Source organism: Jaculus jaculus, chromosome 9 (genome assembly GCF_020740685.1).
Source record: "Jaculus jaculus isolate mJacJac1 chromosome 9, mJacJac1.mat.Y.cur, whole genome shotgun sequence".
In the NCBI taxonomy this organism is placed as follows: domain Eukaryota; kingdom Metazoa; phylum Chordata; class Mammalia; order Rodentia; family Dipodidae; genus Jaculus; species Jaculus jaculus.
The window spans coordinates 137679973-137692696 of record NC_059110.1 but is presented as its reverse complement, the minus strand read 5'-3'; the positions used below and the strand labels follow the sequence as shown (position 1 = coordinate 137692696).

General features: G+C 53.8%; 1 protein-coding gene and 1 pseudogene across 1 annotated transcript; both read left to right on the top strand.

Moving 5' to 3' along the window:
* Positions 1–1390: 1390 nt before the first annotated feature.
* On the top strand, positions 1391–7743 carry LOC101610224 (annotated as a pseudogene).
* A 2667-nt stretch (positions 7744–10410) lies between these two features.
* Dcxr (dicarbonyl and L-xylulose reductase) lies at positions 10411–12156 on the top strand. The gene is made up of 8 exons (XM_004655046.2): positions 10411–10493; positions 10567–10664; positions 11052–11206; positions 11285–11327; positions 11406–11505; positions 11587–11651; positions 11737–11854; positions 11981–12156. The coding sequence occupies exons 1-8, from the start codon at positions 10442–10444 to the stop codon at positions 12082–12084; spliced, it is 735 nt and encodes a 244-aa protein (XP_004655103.2). The 5' UTR covers positions 10411–10441; the 3' UTR covers positions 12085–12156.
* The last annotated feature ends 568 nt before the right edge of the window (positions 12157–12724 follow it).

Here is a 12724-nt window from a genome sequence, read left to right as displayed (position 1 = left end):
TGTGCATCTGGCTTACATGGGTCCTGGAGAATTGAACCTGCATCCTGTGGCTTCTCAGATAGATGGTGTCTATGTGAACAATGAGGTGTAGAGTCAACCTGTCTGTCTTTGCACTCCAAATGCTGCTTTGTAAATGGAGTTGGCCAGAACAAGACTCAGTTTGAAAGTCACTGTTCCACACAGTCTGGAGTAGCTCAAAGCAGGGCACAACCTGAGAACCACCGCAGCGGTGAGCGCCCCTTGGGAGCCAGACCAGCGGAGGCCTGCTGCTTGGAAGGGCCTGGCTGCTCCTGGAGAAGAGATTTATGGGATTCTCTAAGACTGCCCAGCTGGCGGGAAAGGCTAGGCCTCTCTGCAGGATGGAGAAACTATGGTGGGAACAGAGTGCATTGGCCTGCAGAGCAGACGCCCCTCTCCTGAGCCCCAGAAACACCAGACTCAGCAATAGGATTTCAGCTTCAGTTTACAAGTGCCCACATGCTGGGTCCCCCTCCCCAGCCCACCCCCAGCTGCTGACCTGAGGGACAGAGGGTGTAGGGTTTGTTTTCTGGAAGACAGGCTAAGGAAGAGGAGAGCAGGAAGCCTGGTGTCCCCCTCCACCCCAGCAGTGCGAGGACTAATCCAGAGAGAGGCTGGGAGGGCTTTCCCACCAGTATCTCCTTACACTCCCACACCTCTGGCACACCCTTCTGTACCACTGGACCCAGAAGAGTTTGTTCTGGGCAAGTTGAACAGCCTCAGGCCCCACACCTCATGAACGTGTTGTAATCCCATTACATAACGAGGTGGGAGGCCACAGATTTCTGAGTCCCAGATCTTCCTGCAGGGACCACTGAGGCTCAGGTGACAGGACCAAACCACCCTACTCTACCTGTGGACTCTGGAAACAGGGGTACCTGCTGGTACCTGTTCATTCAGTACTGTTCTGAGAGTCAGGGAGTCCGGCCAGCTGTCCTATGGGAGACTGAAGCTAGACTTTTTCTTTCCACCTACCCACCATCCAGATGGAACAAAATGCATCCTTTAGGAGGCCTTGGCTTCTTTCCCAGGGCAGAGATCTGCCCAGCCCCCACCTGTGGTCACTCTCAGAGGCTCCAAGGCTAGTCAAGCTTCTGGCCCTGGCACAGATAAATCTGCCTCAGCCAGAAAACTGACGACCACTCAGACCAGCCCAGGGAGCAACAGCTGACTCCAGCACCCCTCCCCGTGGCTGCTGTGCCTTGGGTCAAAACCCCTCCCCAACTGCCATCCAGCCTGATGTACCCAGTACAGGAGCGCCAGGCTTCTGTTCTCTACCTGGGGTGGCTCTCTGCTGTGTGTTGAGTCCAGAACCACATCATAGCCAAGTCTGGCTACTGGCTAGAACCCTCACCAAGGCTCAACGTCAAGGATGGGGATGCTGAACATCTCGAGACTGGCAGCATGTACGGCCATGTGCTCTTGTGTGTCTGTGTGTACCTCACCTGTGTGTGCCCAGTAAGTAGGAATATAAATATCTGAGTGCCTTGTTTGTGCATGTGTGTGTGGCCATGTAGGCCCTGTGTTGGTATGCACTCGTGTCTGTGTGCTGTCTTTGTACACATGTGTACATGGTCATGTGTGTACTATGGAGGTGTGCACACGTATGCACAGCCCTGTGTTCTACGCCCATGCTGCATATGCCTTGGGTCTGTGCCCCCACGTGTGCTCAAGGACATGTTGTGCATACGAGCCAGGAAGGAGAGTGGTGACCTGGGCAGTCCTCTGTCCATCCCAGGGCCCCGTGAATGTTCTCTCAGCCTCCCTGCCTCCTGCAGGGATACGCCCACACTCCCTGCAGCCCAGCCCTGGGTGGTTCATAGGCTTCAGTAGGGGCAGCAGAGGACCCATGTCATTGGTAGCTTGTAGTTACAAGCTGAGTCTTTCTTTCAGGGTGGGTGTCACCTCTTCTTCTGTGCCTTCTATACCTCCTCTGCCTTTCCAACCCTCTTTCCCTCCACCTCTCCATTCATTCTTTCACTCATCCCTCGGTCCAACCCTCCCTACCTCCATCTCCTCACCCTTCCACCCACCCTTCTTTCTCCTTCACTCTTCCACCTCCCTCCATCCATTCATTCACTCGTTTACAGATATATACTATAAATACACCTGCTAAGTCCAAGGGGAATGATGGACAGGACAGCCTTGCCCTTCTGCGATTCAGATGGCTTGGGGCTAAGGGGATGGGATGCACAGGAGCCAAGGAATAACCAGCGGAGTTGACCATCAGCTAAGCTTGGATGCTAAGAGGCAGAGGAAGCAAAGAGCAAGAAGATAGAGAAGCTGGCTTTAATCCCAGCACTCGGGGAGGCAGAGGTAGGAGGATCACTGTGAGTTTGAGGTCACCCTGGGACTTCATAGTGAAGTCCAGGTCAGCCTGGGCCAGAGTGAGAACCTGCCTCAAAGAAGGAGAAGAGTTTGAGTTTGAGCACAACCTGGCTATAGAGCCTCATTTTGTCAGCCCAGGGGGCTCAAGGACGCTTCTTGGGAGGGCAAAGTGAGGCTTGCAGGTGACACAGCCAGATGCTGGGGACATTGAGGCCACCAGAGTGTGAGGGCAGCAAGTGAGGGTGGAGCCTCAGAAGTCATGAGTGCTCAGATTTGGGGATACACAGGGACAGACACCTCTTCATGAAGGAGAGAGCCCGGGAAGCTAGAGGTCACCAGGAGCCAGTGCAGGACTAGGAAAGGCTGGAGCAAGTCAGGGCTTGGGCCAAGCAGCAAGGACAGTAGGGAGGGGACTGAGACAGGAGTAAGGACTGTAGCTGCTACTCAAGATGAGGGCCAGGTGGCAGAGTGCAAGTGGAGGGAAGGGGTCTGCTTAGCTTGGACAGAGGGAAGGAGTGGGCAGCCCATGCTCGGGGCTCAGGCTGGAGACAATGTGGTCTGTAGGTGTCTGACATGGCTTTCACCAGAGTCCGTCCTGCAGGAACATTCTGGGGCCAGAGCAAACTGAGTAGCCTAACACCTGTGCTCCCGCAGAAGCTGCTGGCCCAGTAGGGGCAAGAGGCTTGCTCTTTGCTCATCCCTGCTGGGAGGGACTTAGGTAGGTGCGGGGCCTCTACCAGAGCTAGTACCCTACACTTAGGCGCTCAGCTGTCAGCTGTCAGCAGGGGTCAAACCCTCAGCCAGCAGCTAGTCTACCTGTGTGTAGAGGGACTGACCCTGGGGTGAAGCTCATCTTTAGCCTCCCACCATAGGCAGTATCCTGATCCTGCCCTGAGTTCCAGGACCCTCCCAACCACACCCTTGCAAAGTTATGCTTCTAAGCAGGCAGTTCTGGTTTCAGGTTAAGAAGAACAAGCCTTGTGGGGAGCCTTCCTATGAACGGGGAAGGACAGGCCTGTCAAGGAGCCTTCTCCAGGTTAAGAACAGACCTTGTGGGCAACTTCCTGTGAGCTGGGAAGGACAGGCCCCACAGGGAACTTCTTCAGGGTGAAGGAGGCAAAGCCTGACGAGTAGCCTTCACTTGTCCTCTAGCATTACACTGGGACACCAGTAGCGGAGGACCTGGTTTTGTCATTCTGCCTCTCATGAGAGACCTGAATTTGGTTCTTTTTGAATGCACAGCTAGCCAAATTACTGTATGAGTAATAGATGTATCTAAGGCATTGTATCTGTTCTGTGGAATGATTGTGTGAGGTTAGTGTGTGCATGGGCAGTCCAGTTTACCAGTTTTCTGGTTGCAGACAGTACTGCAGGCCCCACCACTAGAGCTGGGAATCTGGCGACAGTTACAGGGTCTGATTGGGTCCTAAACCAGTGGTAGTAATTTTATATGGCTTAGTGGTGGCCATTGAACCCACCTGTGCTAGGAAGCACTAAGTCCCCTCCCACCTTGGGCCAGGGCAGCAACATGATGAATGAAGAGAGTTCTGCTCAGAACAGTGTCTACCCTGGGGTCTTGTCTTGTCTGTATTGTTCTGTCTTCTGTGTGTATGTATGTATATATAGATATATATTAGGGTTTGTTTTGTTGTTGTTGTTTTGATTTTTCGAGGTAGGGTCTTGCTATAGCTCAGGCTGACCTGGAATTCACTATGCAGTCTCAGGTTGGCTTCCAATTCTTGGCAATCCTCCTACCTCTGCCTCCCGAGTTCTGGGATTAAAGGTGTGCACCACCACACCCGGCTACATATTGGTTTTTTGAGGTAGGGTTTCACTCTAGTTCAGGTTGACCTGGATTATTTATTTATATAATTGAGAGAGAAAGAGCCAGAGAGGCAAGAGAGGGAGAGAATGAGTGCACCAGGACCTCCAGCCCTGCAAACAAACTTCAGACACATGCGCCTCCTTGTGCATCTGGCTTACATGGGTCCTGGGGAATCAAACCTGAGGCCTTTGGCTTTTCAGGCAAGCACCTTAACTACTAAGCCATCTCATCAGCCCTGTCTTGTCTTTTTGTCTGTCTTGAGGACAGGAGAGCTGGCCTGTCCTCCAAGCTCATTATGGCTTAACAGTTGCCGGAAGCTAACCCAGGGTACTTGCCTCTTCCTGCAGCTATGTGAGCAGTGCGAATCCCTTTTTGGGATTATATTGACAGTTCCAGTAAACTCCTCCCTCTGAGCTTGTCTGTTGTTTGTTCTGTCCTTTGTCAAAGGACTCCCCAGACTGTTACCGTTCCCCCTCTGGCTGGAAATCTATAGCAGTCATTGTAACTGCTCAGTTAGGTCACCTCAGGGGGAGGTGGCAATCTGCAGTCTGTATGAAAAGTGCCCTTGATATGAATATGTGTGTACATGTATGTGAATGTATGTGGCCTACAGCCCAGAGACTGCAGAGTGATTTCTGTCCAGAACAGTGCATGTTCAGGGAGGTTTTGACTTTGTGCCTGTTCTGCAGCACCAACACAGTGGTGTGGGGAAGGACCCCACCAAGCCCACTGTCCTAGACTGAGCGATCAAAAACCCCCATACCTCAAAAGGGAATATTCAGGAGATTATATATAATACTAAGATGATGCCAGGAAAGTTAAAGACCTCTGTAAATTAGAACGGCCAGCTTTTAATGTAATCCCCCCAGAGGAAACACTGAAAGTAACTAAGGCTGGAGAGATTGCTTAGTGGTTAAGGCACTTGCCTGCAAAGCCTAAGATCCTGTGTTCAACTCTCCAGATCCCATGTTAGCTAGACACACAAAGGTGAGGCAAGCATAATGTTGCACATGCCCACTAGGTGATGCAAGCATCTAGAGTTTAATTTCAGTGGCTGAGGTCCTGGTGCACCAGTTCTCTCTCTCTCTTTCTGTCTCTTGCTCTCTGTAAAATAAAATCAAATAATAAAATAAAATAGCTGGGCATTGTGGTGCAAGCCTTTAATCCCAGCACTCTGGAGTCACAGGTAGGAGGATTGACATGAGTTCAAGCTCACCTTAAGACTACAGAGGGAATTCCAGGTCAGCCTGAGCTAGAGTGAGACCCTACCTTGAAAAACTAAAAACTAACTAAATAAATAAAATAAAATAGGGCAGGAGAGATGGCTTAGCAGTTAAGGCACTTGCCTAAGAAACCAAAGGACCCAGGCTTGATTCCCCAGGACCCATGTGAGGTGGCATGTGCATCTGGAGTTCATTTGCAGTGGCTGGTATGCACGTTTTCTCTCTCTCTCTAGCCCCCTTTCTCTCTCTTGCAAATAAATTAATTAAATAAATAAAAATTTTAAAAATAAATAAAAGTATTAATGATTTGGGGCCCTGAGTTCAAGAGTTAGAAGTAAACTGCAGGGGGAAAATTCCTTCACCAAGCACTGAGTTATTCCTGTCCTCTGGTGGGAGCCCACTTGGGACAGGACTTCAGTATGCTCTGGTCACTGCAATACTCCCTGAATAACAGCCCTGGATCCAGGCTGGGTGGATGGGAGGGATCCCAGCCAGCTGAGTCTCTGCCTGAGGCACCACCTAGTCCTGAACCACAGTTCTTTGGCCAGCTTTGCCCACTGCTGGGTCCAGAGCACCAGATGCTGCTGCCCTTACTCCTACCTGCCACTTGACCCATCCCTGACCAGCCCTGCATGCCCTCTGCTCATCCTTCTTCCTCCTTACAGGGATTGGGAAGGACTCTGTGAAGGCCTGCGTGCCTCAGGGCCAGAGTGGGGGCTGTGACCCGCACAAACAGGCCCTGGTCGGTCTCTCCCAAGAGATAAGGCTCACAGCTCTGCGTGTCCTGGGCCTGCTCCCCACGATCACCCACAAAGTGTCTCCCTGCAGTGTCCTGGGATAGAACACGTATGTGTGGACCTGGGTGACTGAGAGGCCACAGAGAAGGCTCTGGGTGGCATGGGCCCTGTAGACCTGCTGGTGGACAGTGCTGTTGTGGCACTGATACAGTCCTTCCTGGAGGTCACCGGGGAGATGTTGACAGGTGGGAGGTGGGGAGAATGGGCTGCTGAAGACAGGTGGTGGAGGTGACCACAGCTCCTCTCCTGCCAGGTTCTTCAATGTGAATCTGTGGTCGGTGTTTCAGGTGTCTCAGGTAAGATGGTGGGAGGTCTGTGGCCCAGAGCTGACCACCTAGATGAGATGGGACTGGGCAGGGTGGGCTGTCCCCAACTCCTGGCTTCCAAAGCGTGGCCCAGGACATGATTAACGGTGGATCTACTGTCAATGTCTCCAGCATGGTAGCCTTTGTCACCTGGCCACTTAGATGAGTGCACCCCCCTGTGATCCCTGGATGAGCCCCTAGATTCTGGAGTGGGTTTCTCTAAAGGAGGGTTGAATACTCAAGGGGTCCTTGGTACTACTGCCCCACATCCACCAAGGGTGCAATGACTATGCTGACAAAAGCCATAGCAATGGAGCTGGGGCCACACAAAGTAGGCACTGGGGGCAGGGATAGGCATTATGGGTGAGGAGGGAGGCTTGGGGACTACTTGGGGGTCGTTAGCTGGGCACTGTAAGCAAGCGCAATTCCAGGAGGAAGCTGGGGGCTCTGACCTAACATCCGGGTGAACCCCGTGAACCCCACGGTGGTGCTGACTGCTTTGAACAAGTAAGTCTCTGCAGACCCCTAGTTTTGCAGAAAGCTGAAGGAGCGCCCCACACTGAGGAAGTTCGCAGGTCAGCAGGGGACAGTGGGTGAGCGGGCTGCTGGCGGCCAGCCCGGAAGCCCAGACCGATCTGTCCCCTTGCAGAGGTGGAGGACGTGGCCCACAGCGGCTCGGCGGTCTCGGTGGACTCTGGCTAGCTGGCCTCCTCGAGCGCGCAGACGCAGAGGACAGCGGGGAGTGCCTCTGGGCCCCACCCTCACGCCAAGATCCGCCTGGTCCTTGTTAGTGGCCCCGTCCACGCCAGGGTCCCCCGTCCCGGCTCACGGTCCCGCTCGGTCCGTACCCATGGGTCCACCTCCACCGCCGCTTCGCCCACAGCCCATCCTCGTCCTCGGTACTGGGGCCGATTCGCCTGAATAAATGGGCCGCCACGTTTCCAAACCCGCGCATATCACGGCGAGAGGTGGGAGATGGGGTGACGGGGTGCGCCGCAAGGAAGGGCGCGGGAGAGCCAAGGCAGGAGTGTCACCTCGAGGCACGACGTCTGCCACGCCTTGTGACCAAAGGGCAGTGGTTCCTCGGCAAGAAAGAGATCCATGTGACACCCTCCCTCTCCTTAGCGGCGGACAGAGGACCGGGCTGCAGCATCGTCCCTTCCCTGAGGCCCGCGCTCTTCCAGCCCCGTCCTGGAAGGAGAGAGGAGATGGTGCTCCTAGACTGGGGACTGAGCGTGCGAACCTAGCTGTCCTGCTAGGGAAGCTCACGCCCTTAGGCTGGTCTACACCCAAGATCACCGCGAGAGGGCATCCCAGGCCAAGGCGGGGCTCGCACAGCCGCTCGGGCCTGAACCAGCACAAGGGCCTTTGCAGCTCAGGGCTGGCCAGAGTCCTGCAGGCCCTGCGTTGTTCGGCTGTGCTTGCCTGTCTTGGCCCGCGCCATCTCTTAGACTGAGGTGGCCAGCTATTTGTACTAGTACACGGGGCTACGGGACACAGTAGGGGAGGATGGGCTGGGGTGAGGCGGTGGCGGGAAGAGCACAGGGCGCAAGTGTTGAGGGTACTTCTGTCCAATTAGTACATTTCCAGGGAGCAAGGACTGAGCTGCATGCAGCCTGGGTGGGTCTGGCCAAGAACCACCGGACAATGGAGATTTGGACATGTCCCCAGGCACGGAAGCCTCTGACAAGATCTAAGCAGCATTACCAAGGTGTTGGGCAGCTCTGGGAGCAGAGCAAGTAGAAAGTAAAATTTAAAGTTAGGAGAAGGCAGGGTTTGCAGGATGGAACTACAGGGGTGCTGAATAGGCCGCAGGTGCAGAGAAAGCACTGTCTGTCTGTCCTTTGGCTGCTTCTCAAATCTGTTTCCCTGCTATGTCTGCCCACACATCTTTCTGGGCCTAAAGTCCTTGGCCACAGAGGGTCTTTGGACAATGGTTCTTTCCCCCACTATGACCCGCAGAAAAAAAAAAAAACCTTTACAGGGAGACACAGTGCACACACAGGCATGCACTCACCCGACACTAACCCTAAAGTCTTGGAAAGCAATGCTTGCCTTACAAACTTCTATATTCTTCCATCTCCCTAACTGTGTCCCCTCTCATCCTAACTACAAAGTGCTGGTGGCCTCATGAGGTCTGGTTTGGGCCTTGTGGTTTAATTCCCTATGAGGTTAACTCAAGGCTTTTTCAGTAATAGTGTCTGGTTTTTTTTTTTTTCTTTCTTTCTTCTTTTGGCATATATATGTGTAGAGTTATACAATGTGTGTGTGGTGTACATCTGTGTGTAGATATGTGCACCCTATGCTTGTGCCTGTGAAGGCCAGGGAGAACATCAGGTAGGTGTCTTATTTTTTGAGGCAAGCCCAACAGACTGGCTTTTCTTAATGACAGAGAGAAAGAGAGACAGGGAGGGAGAGAAAACTGGCGGGCCAGGGCCTCTAATCAAAACTCCAGATGCCACCTTGTGCACATGTGTGACTTTGCATCACCTTGTGTGTCTGGCTTACATGGGATCTGGAGAGTGGAACATTGGTCCTTAGGCTTTGCCGACAAGCATCTTAACCACTAGGCCATCTCTCCAGCCCCAGGCGTCCACTTTTCTCAACGCTGAGAGGCGGAGGTGTTTTGGTCAGTGAGTTCCAGCGATGCTGTCCCTACCTCAGCCCCCAAGATTGGGGTTGCAGACTTGTGTGGCCATGTCCAGCTATTTTTTATGTAGATTGCTGGAGGATCAAACTCCAGGGGTCTCAGGCCCTCAGGCTTGAACAGCTTATGGGCTGAGCCAGCTCCCCAGGCCCTATAATAGTGTCTTTTTCATGTTTACTCAGCTATCCAGATTCTTTTCTCTGGGGCATTACAAGTGTGCCCTCTTGACCTCCCAGGAATAGGTAAGGGGGCAACATGAGAAACTTTTCTGGACATGACAGTGCTAGCACTGTGTCTGTGCTCTCCTTTAAAAATATTTTATTTTGGGGCTGGAGAGGTGGCTTAGCGGTTAAGCGCTTGCCTGTGAAGCCTAAGGACCCCGGTTCGAGGCTTGGTTCCCCAGGTCCCACGTTAGCCAGATGCACAAGGGGGCGCATGCGTCTGGAGTTCGTTTGCAGAGGCTGGAAGCCCTGCCGCGCCCATTCTCTCTCTCTCCTTCTATCGGTCTTTCTCTCTGTGTCTGTCACTCTCAAATAAATAAATAAATAAATTTTTTTTTAAAAAATTTATTTTTGTTGTTGTTTTCGAGGTAGGTAGGGTCTCACTCTGGTCCAGGCTGACCTGGAATTAACTCTGTCATCTCAGGGTGGCCTTGAACTCATGGCGATCCTCCTACCTCTGCCTCCCGGTACTGGAATTAAAGGTGTGCGCCACCATGCCCCGCTAAAAATATTTTGTTTTTATTTATTTATTAGAGAGAGAGAGAAAGAAGCAGAAAGAAAGAGGAGAGAATGGGTAAGCCAGGGCCTCCAGCCACTGCAAACGAACTCCAGACTCATGCACCACCTTGTGCGTCTGGCTTACGTGGGTCTTGGGGAATCGAACCTGGGTCCTTTGGTTTTGCAGGAGAGCACCTTAACTGCTAAGCCGTCCCTCCAGCCCTGTGCTCTCCTTTTTACCAGTAGCTGCTCATTCTGTCTTGCATTGACTATCGTATATCTATTCCTTGTAATAATCCTGGCAGTGGAAACCATGCTGACCAACAGGATTCAAAAAACCAATTACACGCCTGTAGTTTGGTCAACACTGGGCAGTATGAATAGCTCCACCCCAGGGCTAGTGGAAGACTGACGCGGCTACGCCCACTTCCTTCTGGCCAATCACCGAGACAGGAGAGGTCATTTTAATATACACGCCCCTTACCAGGAACAAGCCCTTCGATTGGTTATTCTTCGCCCCGCCCCCGAGCCTGGAGTTCTAAGTCCAGCTCTGGATCGCAGCGCGCAAGCAGAGCCACCATGGAGCTAGGATTAGCAGGCCGGCGGGCACTGGTCACCGGCGCGGGCAAAGGTGGGCCTGGGGCAAGGGTTTGCGAGAGTCGGGCTGGGTCGGAAGCTGCCACACTGAGCCTCAATCCCCTCAGGCATCGGGCGCAGCACCGTCCAGGCGCTGCACGCGGCGGGTGTGCGCGTAGTGGCCGTGAGCCGGACGCGGGCGGACCTGGACAGCCTGGTCCAGGAGGTAGGTAGGCACGAGGGGCGTCCGCCGGGTTGGCTCCGCCACGTCCCCTGCTTCTCTCGAGCGCCGTGCCAATCGCTGCAGACACCGCGCTGGAGCAGGCAGTGTCCTTCCGCATCCCCCCACCCAAGTGCGCGGAGCAGCCTAGCCAGGCTTGGAAGGAGGCTAAAAAGGATGTGGAGCGCTGGCGCCGAGAGGAAGTGAACTGGCTGAAGGCGGGGCCTGGTCAAGTTTTGATTCTTGGGGCTGTAGGACCGCACCCCGGCATTGGAGAGCCCCCTCCCAGTTCCAACTCTTTGCAGTGCAGCCCTCCTAACTCAGGTAGCACAAGCTCAGCAGCGCCCCTTCTTGACGAGGAGTTGCTAGTAGTTGTGTCTCTGTCCAATACAGTGTCCTGGCGTGGAGACTTTATGCGTGGACCTGGCCGACTGGGAGGCCACAGAGCGAGCCCTGGGCAGCGTGGGTCCCATAGACCTACTGGTGAACAATGCTGCGGTGGCACTATTGCAGCCTTTCCTGGAGGTCACCAAGGAGGCCTGTGACACGTGAGCAGAAGGAGCTGGAGGAACCCTGGGGGAGGGGATGCCCCCAGCAGCAGCCTCAGTCTGTCCATCTGCCACTAGGTCCTTCCATGTGAACCTGCGGGCTGTGATCCAGGTGTCCCAGGTGAGCCGCCCTGCTTGGCCAGAGCAGGCACTCTGAAGAAGGGTGATCACTGTGACTCACATCCCTCTGCAATTTCAGATTGTGGCCAAGGGCATGATAGCCCGGGGAGCTCCAGGAGCCATTGTGAATGTCTCCAGCCAGGCCTCCCAGCGTGCTCTGAACCACCACGCTGTCTACTGTGAGTGACTCCAGTTGGCCCCGACCCCCTCCCCACTCCAATCCCTGACCCACTTACGCTCCACTATGGCTATCCTCACAGGTTCCACTAAGGGTGCCTTGGATATGCTGACAAAGACGATGGCCCTAGAACTTGGGCCCCACAAGGTGAGCTAGGCTGGGGGCACCTTCTCCTCATCCAGTCCACATGCCTACTCTCCCGTCTTGCTGACCCTTGTCTGTCCCTATGCAGATCCGTGTGAATGCAGTAAACCCCACAGTAGTGATGACAGCCATGGGCAGGGCCAACTGGAGTGACCCCCACAAGGCCAAGGTTATGTTGGACCGCATCCCACTTGGCAAGTTTGCTGGTGAGTCAGGTGATAACCCAGACTGGAGTTGTACTAGTGGCCCTTGAGTCTGCCCCTGGGCCAGGATCGCGGTGGGGGTTGGGAGAATGAGGGCAGCCTTCATCTTTGCCCTTGACCTGTCCACAGAGGTGGAGAATGTCGTGGATGCCATCCTCTTCCTGCTGAGTGACCGTAGTGGCATGACCACGGGCTCCACTATGCCCGTGGACGGGGGCTTCATGGCCCACTGAGCCCCCTCTTCCTGACTACCTTTGCTGAGAATACCATGCTCTCCGTCCCTCCAATAAAGCTTACTGTGCCCAGCCTGTGTGCTGATTTGCAGCTAGGCAGAGATCCATGAGAGGCATAATACAGGCTGGGAGTAGCCTTGCTACCACCCAGACTGTCAGGTCTTGCTAGCTCCCTGGCATGAGCTAGAAGGTAGTACCTTCCAGAAGGCTGGCTCTTCAGAGGGTGGGGAATTTGACCCAAGATAGCCTGTCCAGAGACTGTGAGGCAGAACCAGTTGACTGCTTATAAAACTGAACAAGCAATGGTGTGTGAGATTCTGACTCGTGTCACTTGATCTTCCTGGTAGTCAATGAGTAGGGCACACACCAAGCGAGGATGGCATGGCTCAGACTTCACTGATTAGCCCTTGACCTGAGCCACATCTTTGATGAGTTGGATATAGATACTTGCTTGCCCAGACCAGAACATTCCACAATTTTTTGTGCTGTTTACAGCATGATGAGAGACATGACACACAAGTTTAATTTGCACCTTCTGATCACCACTGGCCCAGGCTTCTCCTGACCTGTGCATTCTGCCACCTTGTATGGTATGGAGCTCACATCATGGCTGATGTCAGGCTGCCCACTTGATGCCACT

Bases quoted from the DNA above. Each gene is read 5' to 3' on its own strand.
- Dcxr (XM_004655046.2), top strand. From the start codon at position 10,442: ATGGAGCTAGGATTAGCAGGCCGGCGGGCACTGGTCACCGGCGCGGGC. The intron at 10,494-10,566 runs GTGGGCCTGGGG...CAATCCCCTCAG, and splicing joins GGTCACCGGCGCGGGCAAAG to GCATCGGGCGCAGCACCGTC. The intron at 11,855-11,980 runs GTGAGTCAGGTG...ACCTGTCCACAG, and splicing joins CCCACTTGGCAAGTTTGCTG to AGGTGGAGAATGTCGTGGAT.